This window comes from Dromaius novaehollandiae, chromosome 1 (assembly GCF_036370855.1).
Source record: "Dromaius novaehollandiae isolate bDroNov1 chromosome 1, bDroNov1.hap1, whole genome shotgun sequence".
In the NCBI taxonomy this organism is placed as follows: domain Eukaryota; kingdom Metazoa; phylum Chordata; class Aves; order Casuariiformes; family Dromaiidae; genus Dromaius; species Dromaius novaehollandiae.
The window spans coordinates 148,279,473-148,298,067 of record NC_088098.1 but is presented as its reverse complement, the minus strand read 5'-3'; the positions used below and the strand labels follow the sequence as shown (position 1 = coordinate 148,298,067).

The following is an 18,595-nucleotide window of genomic DNA, read 5'->3' as shown; positions in this document are numbered from 1 at the left end:
TCCTCTGTTACTTCACCATCTTTCATCTTTTGCATGTACTATAAACTGGCTGGAACACTTACACATATATACTGCCAAACCACCTTCTCTAGGTGGGGGTGGGAGGATGAAAAGGACCCCTGGGCAATGGGAAAAATAATAAATAGTGAATACACCTCTTCCTCCTCTTACAGTAATTCTGACTGACAGACAAGGTAGTAAATCCTGCACAGATTGCATGCGATTATTTTGTGCTGAAGAGCACACATTTCTTCTCTCTTGCTGGCCTGACTTGCTTTCTGTAGCAAAGACTTTCACAAAAACAAGTGTAGAACTTAAACAAGAAAAGCACCTCCCATAAGGTAAGCAGATCAGCTCTTCGTCTTCTGTAGGTGTAACTACTCCGCTGTCGTTAAGTCAGGCCTATACAGATGTAAATAAACTCTTTAAAGATGATTATAAGGAGATTTTTTGCTACTATCACAGGAATATTCTGAAACCATCTCTTATGGGATGATATTTGGCTCTAAATTGGCTACCTTTTAATTTGTGTGACTAGGATGTCTGGTTTCTCATTAGGGAGAACTGTTGGAAGAACCAAAGTGCTTGATGTCTTCCATTACAATATCTGCCTTATGAAAAGCATTGTTGTAACAGTGGCCTCCAATCATACCACTGAGAGATTGGGAACCCTGTTGTGCTAGGAAATACACATTGAAATAACAGAAAGATGAATCCTGAATACATGAGGAAAACAGATAAATAAGAGCACAGGTAACAATAAGACTGCTGCATTTAGCGCAGTAAATAGAGCCTGAGCATACCAGTCACTTTGTCAGTATTGCCTTGTGGGAGCTGAGGAAGAACAATGTATGGTTCGGCTGACATTTATGAAAAGCTCCATGGTTGTGACAGGGAAAATGGGAGAAAACACAAAGGGTGCTTTTGAATCATGAAGGCTACAAAGTAACATCACTAGCAGAGTCAAGGCATAAGCCAGATTTCCAATATCATGGAAAAGCTGGTGGGTAGATTGAACAGGGTCTTCAGGGTAAAGACTTTTGTGTTTGGGAGCACAAAGATATCAGAAGCAGTGAGCAAGGTCAAAATGTGGTGATGGGTGAGGAAAATGCTCTGTGTAGCCGTGCTCTGACAGGACTGAAAGGGCTCTACTGGGGCTGGGACTATTCATTATATTTAAAGACATGGATGAATACAGTATGAGCTTGTTGTATTTGCAAATACTACCAAGCTGGAAAGTATGCAGGCACACTAGAGGACAAGAGAGACATGGAGCTACTGGAGCAAGTCCAGCTACTAAGATGATTAAGGGACTGGAGCATCTCTCATATGAGGAAAGGCTGAGAGAGCTGGGAGTGTTCAGTCTGGAGGAGAGAAGGCTGAGGGGGCATCTTATCAACGTGTATAAGTTTCTGCAGGGAGGGTGTAGAGAGGATGGGGCCAGACTCTTTTCTGTGGTGCCCAGCAATAGGACGAGAGGCAACGGGCACAAATTGAAACACAGGAAGTTCTGAGTGAAAAGGAAAAACTTCTTTACTGTGAGGGTGACAGAGCACTGGAACAGGTTGCCCAGAGCAGTTGCGGAGTGTCCTTCTTTGGAGATACTCAAAAGCTGTTTGGACACAATCCTGGGGAACATGCTGTAGGTGACCCTGCTTGAGGAGGGGGTTTGGACTTGATGATCTGCAGAGGTCCCTTCCAACCTCAACTATTCTGTGATTCTTTGTGACTGAAGGAGGCAACATGGTGTTCACTCAGCCACCTAAAAAAAAAGAAAGAGATGTAAGATGGTGAGAGCTGTAGCTACACTGGCCAAGGAGAAGCCTCATCTCCTGAGGCATGGACAAGAGGTCTAGACAGGTGGGGACGGGGTATGTTTACAGGATGGAGCTACAGGAAGGGTACAGCATGGCACAGGGAGAGCTTCAGTGGGAGAAGATCTTGGTAATATTGAGCATTACTGATGCGTGGGCATTCACTGAGGCATGCTAGGAAAATGAGTTGAGTGATTTGGATAGAAAGTAACTAAAATTATAAGCTTAGACTACCTTATCTACCAAATGAGGGACCCTCTGAGAAATGCTAGAAACCACCACCATCCGTAGTGGCAATCAATCTGTTTATCAAATGGGGCTGTCTTAGATCTGGCACAATTCATCATATTTAAGGACATGGATGAACACAGTGTGTGCTTGTTACATTTGCAAATACTACCAACCTGGAAAGTATGGTGGGCACACTAGGGGACAAGATTAGAAATCAGAGTTATCTTGAGAAATTGGAAATGTAGTCTGAAACAAACATTTTCATTACAGACAAGTAAAAAGTACTGGTATATGTGAAAAAATAATCAGAGGCACATATATAAATGGGGAGTAGGAGAGGGGAAATAACAAGATTTGAAGCTCATAAACAAAGTATGAAACAACAATAACATAATCCTGCAAAAAAAGTCATCATACTGGGTGATGTATACAGAAGACTATCTCCAGGAGACTACCCATTACATGGGGTAATCCTTCCACTTCACCTGATGCTAGCAGCATTTTGTCTTGAATACTGTGCCCCAGCTTTGAGCACCATACTTTGAAGAAGATCTGGGCCAAATTAGGACAATTCCTACAAAAGCAAAAGTGATCTAGAGAATGTAACTAATCAGAAAAGGTTAAAGTGGGGAGAACATGGTGCAAGTCTTCAAATGTAATAAAGGCTACTGCAAGAAGGATGTGACTAATCTGTTCATGTCCATAGTGTATAGGAGGAATTACAGATTTAAACTGAAGCAGAGAAAATTTAGCTTAGCCAGTAGGGAAGAAGATCCAGTAGGAAAGGGCAGTCAAGTCCTAGGATAGATAGTCTAGGGAGACTGAGATCTCTGTCTCATCTTTAGAGGTTTTTAAGAACAGATTAGATATCCATTTGTCAGGGAACGGTTTATGTGAAATTGTCTTGCAGCTGATATTACCTTGGAGCTGAAGGATGTACTAGATGACAGCTTGAGGTCTTTCCCAGCCTTATTCTCTTATCATCCTGTAAAATGAGACAAAAATGAAGCCAGGGCAGACAGTGAATGGGAGAAGGGGAGAAGATTATGAGAGGAACAGGTGTCTTGCCATGAAGAGACAGGGTGTAGGAGGTGCAGAGCACTGGAGTAAATTCCCGTGCAGGACAGAGGTTCTCCCGGTGTCTGGGGGGCCCTGCTTTATCTGGGCTGCATTTGCACAGCTGGATTTTCTGGCTTGTTCCTCTCAGAGGTTTACCTACAAGATCACATGAGCGAGCGTAAGGGGAAATGCAGGCATTAGCTAGCAAAGTATCTTGCTCTGCTATCTTGCTATTCTTGCTTCTTGCTATGCTTGCTTGCATCTTGCTATGCTATCTTGCTAAACATGTGTTTTCTCTTTTTGATGTAGGCTTTACAATGTTTTCTTGCTCAAATAACTAGTCTGTTTCTGGTGAGGTACAGTAGTGACACAGGAAGATACCTCAGCAAAGAAAGTTTATGGGCCCTTCAAAGTGCGTGTGAATTCACAGATTCCAGCTCAGTATTCACACTAATCCCAGCTCAGTCTGTAGTACATGGCTTGGGAGAGCAACATCGCCTTCATGTCCTGTTTCTTTACTGTGTGTCTTAGACGCGCCTTCAGAGACATTTGGCTGCTTTCCTGATCGGGGCCACATTCTGCTAAATTACGTCATAAATCCTCCAGAAATGTTCCTCTCACCTCTGGGGGGGGGGGGGGGGTCCTATGCCAGGGTGGCACAGCTCTCTACCAGCCTCCTCCAGGCGCAGCAGCTCGGCCCCAGGGAGTGCGGGCGCACTGGCGCCTAGTGCTCTGCCGGGAAGATGGGGCTGCAGTGAACCAGCCAAGCAGAAACAACTGCTTGGAAGAGCCTTGCTCTGGCTTAAAGGAAACACTGGGGTAACAGAGCTAGAAATGAGATCTCTCATGTCAGTAGTCCTTCCTGGTTGAGCCTGCCTCATTCCAGGTCCCTGGACAGGATATTGACTAGGTAACACACTTCTAGGGGCAGGACCATGCATGATTTTAGGATGAGATGCTTAACTTCTGCTCTGAAATAGTCTTCCATTAGCTTGGGTACATTAGTGGCCAGAAATGGCTGGGAAAGCTTAAATCATTTTCCCCTAAGACCCTGTCATTACTCTAACCAGAGTGCTTGGTATTGCTCTTGTTCCTCTTTTAAGCCATTCAGACTCGATGTTAGCTGGAAAACTGAGTTTTGGGAGAAGTGTAAGCCCATGAAAAAATGGAGAACCTGGAGGCTGGAGCCAATAGAGAAGCTGAGACTCTTCCCTTGGTCCAATTTTGGTCGGTGTATAGACAGGATTTCCCTTCATAGAATATTTGAATATAGGATATTTCACTTCACTATACCTCTAGATACTGCTTGTCCCTTAACAGTAATTCTGAGAATAGCAGGGTAGCATTTTTGACCCTTTACTCCAAGAAGAGATTTTTTTTTTTCTTGTCTCACTGAAATCTCAGTTATGGTAGAGCATGACAAGAATGACTGCCCAGTTGGTGTCAGCAGGGATAAGCCAAACTAAACATCACATTAAAAGACTGTGCATTAACCCTGTGGTTTCAGTAGTATTTCTATGTGTTCAGATGACATAGATCATTGTGCTTTGTTGCCTACAGTGACTGTGGGCAATAAGGGGCTGTGTGAGCTTGGCTGCTGCTAGAGGGGTGGATGGAAGACAGGAACCAGACTAAGACATCGGCTGCTGCTCTTCAGGCATGGAAAGAGCAGGGGGTGAAGGCAGTTGCCGCAGGGAGGGGTTGCCTTTGTACCACCGCAGTCCAGCTGTGTCCGGGTTCGCATCAGCTGTGACTTGTCTCTAAGGAAAAGGCCTTGAAGCAGATGGGAGGAGGGGGCAGAAGCAGAGACCTTGGAAAACTGGTGGTTTAATGAAGCTTGACTGATGTTTTTGCACCTCCCTCATGTGGCTCTAGCTGAAAAAAGATGAGAAATGTTATTAACCAGTGAAATGGTAACTTAAAGTAGTGAAAACAGGAAGATTGCTTCCTGGAGACCTAACTAAAAAAAAATTCCTGTTTATCCAGGCTTATCACATTTCTTCATGTGACAAATCAGGGTACTGAGGAAGTGAGAGCTGAAGTTAATTACAACTCTCTTTCAAATAACCATGTATATAAATAATCTGTCAACAGAGCGAAGCGTGCCTTCCCCAGTGATTACTGGAGACTCCGGAAGAGAACCTGACAGTCCCGCAGAGCCAGCCTGGATTACCATAGCAAGACAAAAGCAGAGAGGCACGCAACAGGAGCAGGAACTTAATAGAGAAAAACTTGTGACTCCGGATGTTAAGTCAGATACAGAAAAACACAGTAAAGAAAAGGAAAGAACAGAGGTACCTATAGCACAAATTTGTGATGCTTCTGTATCACATTGCTGCAGTATTCCTTGGATCTACTGCTATTATACCTGTCAAATGCTGTAATGATTACAGATGCTTAATAAGTATAATCATAAGTAACAAAGACACTACTCTTCTAAATGTGGCTCCTGATTATTCAGATAAGTAATTTCATATCTCTGAGAAATCCTGGAACTGTTCCAGGTGTGTAAAATGTCTTGGGTGCCCAATATATGCTTACCAGATCTAATGTGTGTATTATATACTAAATGTGTGTATTGTATACTAAAATAACCAAAATGAGATACTAAATTGTACAGTCTCAGATATCTCTCAGTACAGAAGAATACAGTCTCTTTGATTCGTTTAAGCACACATTTCATTGTATCTCCCATAGCTTCTGATTGATTTAAGAGTGAATGAACAGCTTGGTCCCAGAAGCTCCTAGGTAACAATTTTTAGAGCCTTGAGAAGTGAAATAGGATAAAAATAACTTTTGCACTTGCAGACACTGCCAAGATATAAATTCTCCTTCTTTATATACTGATAACTCAGACGCACATGTGGTGACATGGAATATGGGCTAACACAGCCTTTTCAAAGATCCCATGCAAAAGAAGGTTATATCGGTAGCAAGTGATCTTCCCAGATGACAAAGCTGTGCTAGCAGAAGCAGTTGGCATTAATACAGAATACTAACAAGGCTTCCCTATTCCTGGGCTTGCTTATGGAGGTGAGCAGACTGTGAGGACTGCTCTATTGCCTCATGCACAGTAAAAACCCTGTGCCGATGCAGGAACATGTGTGTCCTGTACCAATAGAGCATTCCCAGTGCAAATGGCCTACTTTCTTATTTAAAACAGTTCTGCTAGAAACCCAGATTACTGTATTATATATCTGAGTAAGAAAACATCTCTAGATGATGAAAAACAGCAGCGATTAGATTTATCAAGAAATAATACCTAATGAAATGTCTAGGTGAGATTATGAACAGCAGTAACGCTGAACATTGTCATAGCACTTAAAACACAATGCGTTTAAATGATCCCAGAATACAATTTCTGGGTCAGAGCAGGAAATTCCAGGTTTTAGTTGGCAATATTTCCTAAAATTCATGCCATGCATTTCATTTCTCTAGATCTGCTAAGGGATAAATATGCCAAGATGCTTCTGACTGTAGTGTGTGAGGCTTGGTGCCACTGTACTACTCCCACTTTCTCTCTCTCCCCCATGGCACCAGACACTACCACTTCAGAACAGTTTTTGCTAGTGGCAAGAGAACTCACAGGAAAATGTGCTTGATTTCTTTTTTATGGAAATCCATTTACCTTCAACCCACCCAAGGCCCTAAAACACAAAGTTTGGGAGGTGGAAGGGAAACACATGAGAGAACCAGGCTCTTTCCAAATCCCATCCGTGTTAATAGAGGAGAGCAAAGGGCCTGGAATACGTTTTGCATTGGAGACAGTAATAATCTACTCACAGATACCATTATGAATAAGAAAAGATACAGAGGGACAGTTTTAATCTGTAAAGTTCAGTATCATGGATGCTAACCTGAAATCACTGGGGCTTTCTGAACAAGTAACAGGTTCAAGTGAGAGGATTGGAACCAGTGTGCGATGAGTGTGCTTGGTTTTTTGGATGGTGACAGGCATCACATCCACTCCTTTTGCTCATGTTCTTCCAGACTGGTTTCATTCTCTCTGCATTACTTGGATTTTTCTCCCTCTCTGTACCTAGGGGTCAGTGAAGCAGCACTGGAACAAACCTTCACATGTGGCACCTAAAAGCTCTTCTGAAGAACAGAGGAAAGAGACAAAGTCTGAAATGAAAGAGCTGCTGCCGAGAACCAACTCACTGTCTCATTTTGTCCCCGGTAGGAAAGAAAACGCTTTAAATACTGATGTAGGCTGTTATCTCACAACCTTGTCAGAAGACATCATGCTTGACTGTGCTGGAAAAGGAGTAGGGCCTAGATGCTAATCTCTTCCCCAGTCCAAAATCAACGAGGGCAAATTGTTTTCTCAGCACTCATATCTGAAGTTTTATTTGGTGGAATATTCCTTTTACCACTTCAGTTGTAAAAGTCCTGTTATATAAATGTGAATCAAGAATGCAAGGAAATTCCACAGGGCTGGGTCCCAAATGTCCTAGTGTAGAAAGTAAAATGAATGCAAAATTAGTTTCAGTAGCCTTCAGTTTGAAAGTGGTTTCCTAAGCAAGCAAGAATGATGTGATCACAGACTGTCTGCCTATTAATCCTCCATAATATCCTTGAATCTATTTGGTAAATTAAAATTTGAATGAAGGGCAGAAGTCTGAAAGGTAATTAAATGCCTCCAAGTTGAAGGCTGGGTAAAGAAGGAAGTCTCAAATTAACACCCTCACTGATGAAAAGACTTTCTCTTTTTGGGGCTGGGTGTCACACAGGTGATGGCAAAAAATCCAGATTGTCATGTGTTTTGTAGTAAGTTTAGGGGAGAAAAGCTATTCATTAGAAAAAACAGATTGTGTTGTTTTGTGCGCAGAATGGCTAGGTCCTCAATAACGTATCATTAAAGAAGCTTCTATGTGAAATGTAAAGACTTTATACTGTAGGGCAAGGCACTGGAAGTTTTCAATGAAAGAGCTAAGGTGCATAGCTGCATAGCAAGTTAACATAAAATGTACATGTATTTTATTCACAGTAGCTCAGTCGCCAGCACTGGTGGATAAAGAAGGAATAAGCTACTTTAAGAAAGCCAGTAATGCTGCTGCAGATCAGCCATCATGGATGGAACTCGCCAAAAAGAAATCACAAGCTTGGAGTGATATGCCACAGATTATAAAATAGAATGGCACAGATGAACAGCATCTTTATAATTATGTCAGCTACTCAGTTTGAACTTCTACAGACCAGATAATCACAATGAAGAATCTCTGATGCAGGAGAAGGGTTTTATTACACAGCTGTGGAGAAAGTGTGCAATAGGTGCAGTCAAAAAGTTTACCTTAAACTTTGTAGCAATCAGGATTGCAATGGCAATGCATTACTTAAATTATGCTGAGGACATACTTAGACTTTGCAAAATAGAAATTCTGCCTTCTGTATTTCCTGTGTTTTCTGCTTTTAATGACATTTGCATCAAAACAGTATCTTTGCTGAGCTTTTGTTGTTGCTACAAACTTCTATTTGTTAATTTTTTCCCTGTTTATAAACTATGCACTAACATCATGATTTTGTTAATATGTTTCACTGGAATTGCCTGACACTCTTTTTAGCAAAGTTGTTTGGACTAGAGAGGTGTTTGCAAATAGCCACTAGTGAGTACTCCATTAAAGTGTGTTGCTTGAGGTGAGTGCTTGTCTAGCTGAGTCAAGCTAGCCCAGTTTCTGGTTTTAGGTTACATTTCATGAGGCACAAATATGCACATATGCATGTTCATACATAAATATTCCTTAGCTTTTTCTGTGAGCAAACTTGGTTCCACAATGTTTGCAAGATGAACAGTGAGGAAATTGAAGTGAAACTGGAATCTCATTAATGCAGCCACTGATACTTTTCTCCCCAAATTTCTCTAATGACTACTATTTTTTCTTTTATGTGAAATCATCATTCTCATTTAGGAGCATAATATTAGTAGCAATAGACAATTTATGAATTCAGTTACAAAATAAGAACTGGAAAGTCTTGAGACAAACTGAAATGCTGGAAAACTGTGAACTTCACTCTTAAGAGTGTCAACTCCAAATATCACCTCCTACACAATCTTAATTATTCTCATTTAAAAAAAAAGGAAAGCATCACTGTACTTTACTACATTTATGTAATATTCTCATGCCCATCAGACTGAGTTTCCAGCACCAGTCTGGGACTCCTGCTCTTCTAGGCTCTTCACCTTCACCTGTTTAACACCATTGACAAGAGAAATAATTGCTGCTGATTGACCAAAATGACTGAATAGGTTGTAACATCTTCCAGTGAGCTATGCAATTGCATTTACGGAAGCTAGCAACAAACCCTGTTGGGGAATTGCTTTAAAACTAATGCCCCACTGCTAAGACAACTTCTCACTCTGTGTGTGTGTGTGTGTGTGTGTGTGTAGTATTAGCTTAACACTGGGTTCCCTAGCTGTCTTTATGCATACATTTGTGATTTTGTTTTTGTGTCGCATTAACATTCTTTTCAGAAAAATCTATGGAGATCTTAGGAAACATAGGATTGCCCAACATCTGTGTTTGCAGTTTTGAAATCTTGTCTTCTGCAAGGAGGTGGGGAGGAAAACCTAAAGTTCCCCAGTAATGACAATTCTGTTCTGTAATGAAAAATGAAGCAGGGCATTGGAACAGGTGAGCACGTGAGACACTGATAATGGTTTTCAGACAGGTCATCTGTTGTCAGAGAATCTCAGAAGAGGAAAAATGAGTTTTATAGCATTTTTACAAGTCTTTGGAGAAAGTCTGTAAGTCTGCATTGACTGCTGAAGGCCTACTGCAGCTTTTGCACAGGCACACTCCCACTCATCACTTTAGCTGTCAGTGGTATGGTCTCAGACTGGTTTTTGCAAACTGGTCCGTTGATTTTTTTTAATTTAAATCTGTAGGATCTAAAGTAGAAACAGGCACATTTTTCAGGTACAATAAAAATCATTTTAACCCCCCCTCCCCCAAAAAAAACCTCTTTCTGTAATAAATAATTCATTAGCATAAAGTGTTATTTTAAAATATGCTAGTATGAACTGTAGCAATTTCAAAAAAATGGTTTCTATATTAAAGGAATATACTATATATAAAAAAAACAAATTTGTATTCTTTTATTGTTATTGTCATGTCTGCCTCTCCCTGTCCCATGCAAAGAGCGCAATGTTTTCAGGAAATGTGCTTGAGCTATAGTTGTAGGTCCAGCCTATTTCCTTATAATTCGCTCACTGTTTAAAATTATTACAGTTGTGTGGAATCATGACTGAATTTCTGGAATACGACCTGTGCAATTATATGGGGAAGACTACAACTCTCTTGGCCTTGCTCCTGTTTTTATAGACAGACACTCAGAAATAATGCAGAGGAAGGTGGAGTAGCGTGGCGTAACCTGTACTAGCTCCAAAAAAAAAAAAAATCTATCTATCTATCTATCTATCTATCTATCTATCTATATATCCACATGGCCGCCTGCACAGACCTGCCGAAGAGAGGACGGGCGGGGACACCAGCTCCTCTCAAGGCTCAGCCCCAGTCCCAAGGTGGTGTTTCAGAGCAGATTTGGGAAGTGTGCTGAGGCAGGAAACCCTGCACTCGTGCCAGTGTGCATTTTGCCATTAACTGTGGCACATTCTGGATATTGCTGTGCTAGCGCTTCCGCTGACTTGACTTTCTTGTGCTTTTTACTGCTGACTGGGTATGAACGCCTGCCATGAGCAGGCAGGTGATGCCTGGTTGCTTGGATTCATAAAAGGCCACAAGCAACTGTCCCCTTATCTGGGGAAGGGGGCTGTGGCTTTGCAGGCAGCTCAGTCCTAGACAAAATGCACGCCAACCTTGGAGAATTATGCTGTAATTACAAATGAATTTAAGTATCTCAAAATAGGATGGGCTTATGCTTCATATAAGTGGTAACATTATATTTTTCTTTCCACCCAGTGCATAACCGAACTGGAACCGATTGCCATAGGATGTTGCAGGTGCCAAAGGTTTAGATGACTTCAAAAAGCAGTTGGACAAATCGGTGGAAGACAAAATCCATCAAGGGCTGTTCAACACAAAAGACAGGGCCTCAGCTCCAGGGCTTGTCGGCTGTAGATAGTGAAAGGCCTTGGCAGGTGGTGAAACTGGGTGCTAGTGGTCATACTCTCCTGCCACAGGCATCCGCTACTGGCCATTGCCAAAAAAGAAGATAATTTGCTGGCTGGATCTTTGATCTGACCTGCTAAAGGAATTTTTATTTTCTTATGGCATCACTCTGCACTCAGATTTCCTCATTTCAAGGCAAAGGATCATGTGAGCAACTGCTGAGAGGGCTGTGTTGTCAGCTAGCAGGCAGAGAGTAGTTGCAGAGCCGGTGTATTTTTCCTTGGTCAAACGGTTGGTTTGTGGCAATGGAAAGATGCAAATACAAAGAGATTGTCTTCTGTGTATGAACAGTGATTTAGGTTTTACATTTTATACCACTGGAAAAGCCTTTCTGATTGGATCATCTTTCCTAAGGATGTCATTGCACTTTTCCAGCTGAGAAGCAATATCACTGACTCAGACTGATCTGTTTTGCTCAGGCAGCTGAAATATATATTGTAGGTATATAGCATCTAACACTGAAATAAAATTTAAAAATTCAGTCTTTGTTCATGACTCAGGCACACAAACTAACATAGTGTGAATTACAGTCAAGGAACAACAAGAAAATAGACTCGAAAAACAGAACAGTTCTTCTCCCAGAAGTGCTGCATGATACGTCTTTGGCTTCCTGTTTAATGAGCAAAGTGACATTTTGGAAGGAGTTGCCCTTCCTAGCAGTAAGGTCCTGCACACAATGCAAATGGCATTACCTATCATATGTCTTTCAGTGCAAAAAGTGTAGATTTTGTGGTAAACACGTTACTATTTTGATTATTAGAACTAGCTACCTCCTAATGTTTAGTAATTATATGAAAAATTACAATGAAATGATTTTTGATGTTGTATAGCAAAGTGCAATCAATTTTTAAGGCCAAAACATCCCTCCGGCCTTTACTTTGATGTGGCGTTTTGCACCATAATGTTTTTGACAGTAAAATGTTTACTAAATCTATTGCATTTTTTTAAAGATGAAGAATATAAAATCTTGTTGACAGTGAAAATATCCAACAGCAGTTTAGCAAGCAGCTTGCTGTAATTTTGTAATGCCATTAATACCCTCTTAGTCTAGAGGAGTCTAATAAACTTGCCAAAATGTTTGCTTTGTATACATGATGAGCACTCTACTGTGGGTAACGAAGGTTTAATTACAGGATTCTGTGTTTGTGGTTAGAAGATAACTTTGTACTGTTAGAGTCAAAAAAACAAAAACAAAAACCAGCACTCATGCGAACATTGGGCAAAGCTGTACATCTCATAAAACCCAAGGGTGAAATGTAACCCTGGGTGATCTACCACAGAGTTTCTGCACAGTATTAACTCTCCTAAGAGGAGGCACTTCAGTTTGAACGGGGCTTCGGTGTCAGGCTGTCCCTATGCCCATGGGTGAACTTCACCTTTGCTAGAATATTCCCAACATTCACTCAGCCATTCAGCAGTTCACAAGAACTGTTGAGATTTTATTGCATGAGATCTTTTAATGTCTGACTTCACAAAAAAACGCCATTTGACAATTTTTGTGGATTACTACTCCCAGAGAATCCTCTGTATCCTGTTACTCTTTGAAGCTGGATAGTGATGTGACCTGCAGTCACCCCGTCCATTCAGATCTTCGTCCTCTGCGGTATCTTTCTGCCTTGGCTTCACCTGCACATTCTAATTCTCTGTGCACATTGGCTCTGCACCCAGGAGAAAACTTTCCTAGCTCACCTAAGGCAGCTTAAATAGAGGTCATTCAGGAAAACGTTGAGCTATCTCCTCTCTCCAGGATCCCAAATGTCTCTCTTAAGAATTATTATGAGTACAGACAAGACTATGTAAAATTTCACTGAAGGAAAGTGATCACGATAACCATTTTCTTTCCTTCCATCTCATACACCTTTGCATTCTGTACTTTCAGTGTTGAATTCTTTTTAACATCAAAGGGAATTTTATTTCTCATTTTGCAATATTCATTTAAGCTTTTAGTTTGTGAGGCTTTATTATTCATTTGAAATAAAATGGTGCATGTTGCTGGTTAATAACCTCACTGAATCATATTCTGTCTTCTTCAAGACTGCTGAGCCAGGTACCATGGTATCTGAGTGCCTCCTAATTCACTCTAGTAAGCAGTCCCCATTCTTCCCCAGATACAGTCTGATTTCTGAAGTTTACAATTAACGTGCATTAATCAGCCTTTGACACTAAGCTCTGAGAAACATTCCAACAAAAGGAAAAGCACCACTACCTGCCCAGATAAAAAGACCATAAATCTCTGATCACTGTCTACTGGAAAAGGCCATTCTGCCCCAACAAGTCCCGCGACCATTACCAGCACGCGACTCCCACGTGGTTATTTATTGCCCATGCCAGCAGCTCCTGGAAGAAGGTGGTGAACGGGCTGCTGGTGCTTCCCTTGGGTCAGCATGGGGAACAGCATGATCAGAGACAGAGACGAGGGACAGGAATCCAGCAAGACTCTCCTAATGCCAATGCATCGCCATCCTGAACAAGCTGCTGGTATCGGACTGCTCTGAGATGAGGCCACAGTATCTCACGGTGTAGCGATTCCAGTTCAAGTCCCAGGATGGCTTCCATGAGCGACCACCCCAAGGTGCTGTAATGATTTCAACACTGCATCATAAACTGGAAGTGTCTGAACTGGAGATTCAAGTTTGACCCAACTCATGCTCTGGTAATTGTGTCTCCCAAAGAAATCCCATCCCTGCTTTCTTTTTATTCCCTTTTTTTTCCCCTCTGTTTAATGAGCCTATCAGTAAATCCCTCAAAACCATTGCCTACATCAAAGAACCAACTGGAACTATCTGGAAAATGTAGAGGAAAATACCCAGAGGTATGACAAGAGGAGAATTCAGTTACCAGCAGCTCTGGAAAACAAAAGCCACCTTTCTCAGCAGGAATAACAAACTCCTTAACAGGTTGTTGGCTCTTCCTCTGTGCTCAGCACAGGAAAAAATTTGGTGGGCATGTTGCCTGCTGACAAAGTAGAAGAGTAAGGCCCTGAGCGCATCCAGACATAATATACATCTCCCCAGTTTGGCCACTCCTTAAAAAAAGGGTTGACTTTTTAAACTCTTTCATACTACTTTGTGTCATCTTACAATATTTGCCCTAAGTTTGCAAAAGTAACCATTTTTTGCTTCATGAAGCCTTTTGTTTGGTTTGTGTCTTTATTTTGAACAACATATGTAGACTCCTAAGTAAGAGGGGCCAAGGTGCAGCTCCTCAGCAGGGAGCAGGTGTTCCAGGTAATCCCAGAGGACAAAGTATAACCAACCTGAGAGGACTGTAAGGGAGCACAACGCCTGCTACCGTGTTAGCATCTTACAAGTCATTCCCTACACCCAGGCCTGGCAGCAATTCAAAACTCACCGTATGCTCTTTCAGACCCTCAGGCTTTGTGTGGCTCAACGATGCAGTAAATCCAGCTTTAGTGCTCCCAGTGCCAGCTCAGAAACCCACAGGGCAATGAATGCCACATCCTGCCCGCACACTATGAAAGCCAGATGAGGTGATGCAGCCTGAGCTGAGGCTGGCAGCCTTGGGCTGGGCCACGAATTATCAGGCCTGCTGCAGCCACCATAAAGCTAGCAGAAAAGCACAAGGCATAAGCTGTCATTTAGCAACGGGTGTGCAACACTGTGCAGCAAGGTAACCCAGTACACAGGTACACATGCTATGCTGGTGTAATCTCAGAAGGAAGAAAAGCAGGAAAGAAGATACAGCTAGAGATAACACAGCCACCCATCCTGCTCGGCAGGGGTGCTTAGTGCTCTGCTTCTTTGCTGCTTCCTCTTCCTCCTCAGCAATTTTCTGTTTGTTTTCCTGGTGCGCTGATGCCGCCCAGCAGCAGGCTGCCTGCTGCTGAAGGGGGGCCGCATTACTTTAAAATCAGATTCAGCTACTGAATCTCCTCCATCAGAGGAGAGCAGAGCACTAACCCCCTGGGGCAGCGGGTTGTAAGTCACTTTTGATGGTGGATTGTGCTGTCAGCTGCTCTCCAGAGAGACACTGAGCTTTTGAATTCCCTTTTCATGCTACATTTTCCCTTTAGATGCCTCAATTAATGTGAGGATATAATTTCTCTTACCTTGTGATTGTGGACTGGAGATCGGGGTAGGCAGATTTTATTTTGACCTACTTCACCAAGGCAGGAGTGAAGGGAGGGCCTTCTTTTGGCTCAGGCAAATGGCAACGTTCCCCATTAGAGTTCATTTACATGGACCTATATTTTGATGTGTCAAAAAGCAGAGGGTGGTTACTCGAAAAGGTAAACTTGGGCTAGTTTTCCCATCTCTTTCTCCCTGCTGCATAGTTTCTCAAACCTGCTTACCCTGGCCAGCTCCTATTTGATACAACTGCTGGCACACTGCTGCAAAATTGTAATGCTAAGACTGACTCGTAGAAGTTAAATCAAGGACAGCGGAAGAGAAGAGGTGGTTTCTTGGCTGCTTTTATGTAGATTGATTGACAAAAAGGGCCTCTCTTAACTATATGCATGTCTCAAATTGGCTCAGGTAAGCTGGAATCCTTGTTTGGAAGCATCAGATAAGTTTTGAAGAGGGTAGAAGGACACAAGATTAATATCTCCTGCATAACACTGCTGAAATGCAACTAAAGTATGAAGTTGAATTTAAAAGGCCATCTTGCCTAAATAAAATAACCTTCAAATAACCTTTATGCCTCCTTTATATGTAGATTAAAGAGTTCAACTTATTAAAATATTTGATTTTAGAGTAGGATGTTTGCTTCCAGCACATAAGACATTCTCCCTCCTAAATTAGTGGGTGATTACTCCTTTAAAAGCTAGCAATTTCTGGTCCTGTACATAGGTACCCCAGGTACTTCCCTTCAAGGAACTTAGGAAAATTTGGAGCTTTCACACTAGTGCACAGAAACTAATCTGATCAAATATGTTATTTGACAACCAGTGTCCTTCTCTTCCTCTGAAGCTTGTGAGTCTTACTTGCTCAGCAAAAACTCCAAGTGCTGCCTCGTGCTGAGGACAGCCCTGACGCACTTAGAAGCTTCAGCCCAGATTCTGACCCCCCATTTTGGTGGAATTTCTCTATATAGAATAACTGAATATTTATCTATAAAGAATAACTAGAATCACTGAGGTCAGAGCTGGCCCTTCATCTGCATCGGCAACCAGGGATACAAAAGTGTTGTGGGTGGAACCCCTTCTCACGTAGTCAAGACGGATGTTTTTACTATGTGCCTTTGGCGATTTTTCTAAGTTCTGTTGTTCTCTTTTTCTACCTTATTAGGCAATTGCATGGTGGAAGCCCATGAAGAAGCATCCCTCCGCCCAGCTCCCACACAAGTGCTGCAAATACGGGTCTGGTATCCCATGCTCAGGTCACACCAAGATTTGGGTCTCTGCAGCCTTCAACTGGGCAGCCTGGCAGAGCTTCAGCTCACAGACTCCCTCCCTGGGGTGCTGCATCACGCAGAGGCCTTAGGCTGGCCCTCAATTTCACCTTCCTTAAACACAGGGCTCACTTCAGCAGACTCTTCAACTGAACTAGACTTTTCAAAATGATACATATAGGTTAATGTGTGAATGAAGCCACTGAATACTGCCTCCCTGATCTGGCCAAGATACAGTAGCTAAACTTGCATATTTTTAATTCTAGTGTACTCAGTTGCATGTAGGAGTTTATGCTGGTATTTGCCATGCTTGGGGACCTACATTAGAGCAGCATATTTTGATTACTGTATCTAGTTGTAGTTACTTGTTTGCTTCTGACTAATATATTTTATGAATCTTCCCTGCTGTTAATAAATGTAGTGGTATTTAATTATTGAGACATTTTATAAAAATGTTTTTGAGCGGAAGACAAATTTTTATGTTCTGACTAAATAATTAAACATTATGCAAATGCTAACAACCCCAGCATTCTGGTTATGTAAAACAATACTTGGATGATGGCCATGTTTGCACACTGAGTTAGCATTGCTGGGCTGTAATAAGGAGCAGATAGAAGTATTATTCTGATTTAAAAATACAAGCAGGTTTTGATGAACTAGGGGTGAGGAAAGGACACAGGAACGGGGTGAGGTTAAGGGCAGGCTGCAGGTGCACGCTGTGTAGGAAAGGATGGGATATTTCTTCTGAAGAATCACTTACCACTGGGCTCGCTGTCCTGCAGTTGGTAACCTCTCCTGAATGCATTGGAAAGAGGCAGGGCCATGACGCAGCCTGCACCATAGGAGAGGAGGAGATGAAGTGATTGCTTTCCACATGAGCCCACTTGCCTGTGCCCCAGGTGATGCTCTTCACAGCGTCCTTGCGTTTTCCCCCATCCAGCACTGGCACTCAGGGACAAAATCTGGCCCTCAGTAGTTTTAAGGTTTAATTATCCATATGCATGCTTGTCTTGGGATGAGTCATCCTGAGGCCTGGCTTTGAACATGTTAGTGCACATACGATGTAGTTCTATAACCTAGGATTAAGGTGTAATCGCCCTAAAAAACAAAGAACTCTGTACATGTCAGCATTGTAATTTGTTACAGCTTTGTTTCTTTCAGGATAGGAATAACAGTGTGCATGACATGAAATGTATTAGTGATACAGCTATTGGAGTTATCAAACTTGTCATCTCTGGCACGTTACCAACTTCAGAAACAGTTTATTAATTGCTTAGTATGCTCTGGCTGCCAGTAACACTCATGGCTTTGACTGATGTCTGTTCCTGACCCCTGTCCCGTTTACTCTAATTACCTGTGTGTTTGGTGGGTGGAATTAGCATTTGCCCACATGGTTGTACAGCATGTGGTATCACACTGGGAGCTGTCATTCTGAAAAGCACTTTTTCAGTATAAAATACAGTATCAACATACTGCTTTTTAACTGCTGTTTTCCCTTTGTGTGCTAGCAGAGTGATTTGCATGCAATTGAGAGAAAACTGCACACCTAGTTTGCATGTGGAGATGGGAATCTAAAGTTCCTTCTGAATCTGTGGAGAAAGGAATACAACACTTTATCCAAAAATATACCTCCAGTGTCCTTCGTAGGGGATGGGGACAGAGCTGTCTGATAGCTCCAAAGCTCTTGTTATTACTGTCATTTCTGTTGCCTGCTGGTGCTGCAGTAGCGCCTAGCTCATTGCTACTTACATGTTATTCCATATCTACAGATATACAGGTAGGGTTCCTGTTTGATTGAAGTTCTTTTGTCTTTTCCTAAAACCTTGGTCTAAAAAGTCCTAAAATGCAGGAAATTGCACTCATTATTTTTATATGCTGTGAAGGATGCTCCTGTCCTATCTGTGTTTTCCTAGCCATCTACCATCCTCCCACAGCTGCTTGGATAACTGCAGTTTTGCTTTGCGGGGAGGAGATGGGATTCTAAATTGGAAGAAAGATATTCTCAAATGA

At 42.0% G+C, this 18,595-nt stretch overlaps 1 protein-coding gene across 2 annotated transcripts in view; it reads left to right on the top strand.

Annotated features, from left to right (window-relative positions):
• CRACDL (CRACD like) overlaps positions 1-9,484 on the top strand; it is a 68,126-nt gene extending 58,642 nt beyond the window's left edge. For both annotated transcript variants that reach the window (XM_064502292.1, XM_064502296.1), the window contains exons 9-11: positions 5,199-5,398; positions 7,148-7,283; positions 8,095-9,484. In XM_064502292.1, coding sequence (XP_064358362.1) covers positions 5,199-5,398; positions 7,148-7,283; positions 8,095-8,240 — 482 coding nt within the window. In that variant the 3' untranslated portion in view covers positions 8,241-9,484. The remainder of the gene's footprint in view (positions 1-5,198; positions 5,399-7,147; positions 7,284-8,094) is intronic.
• Positions 9,485-18,595: the final 9,111 nt, after the last annotated feature.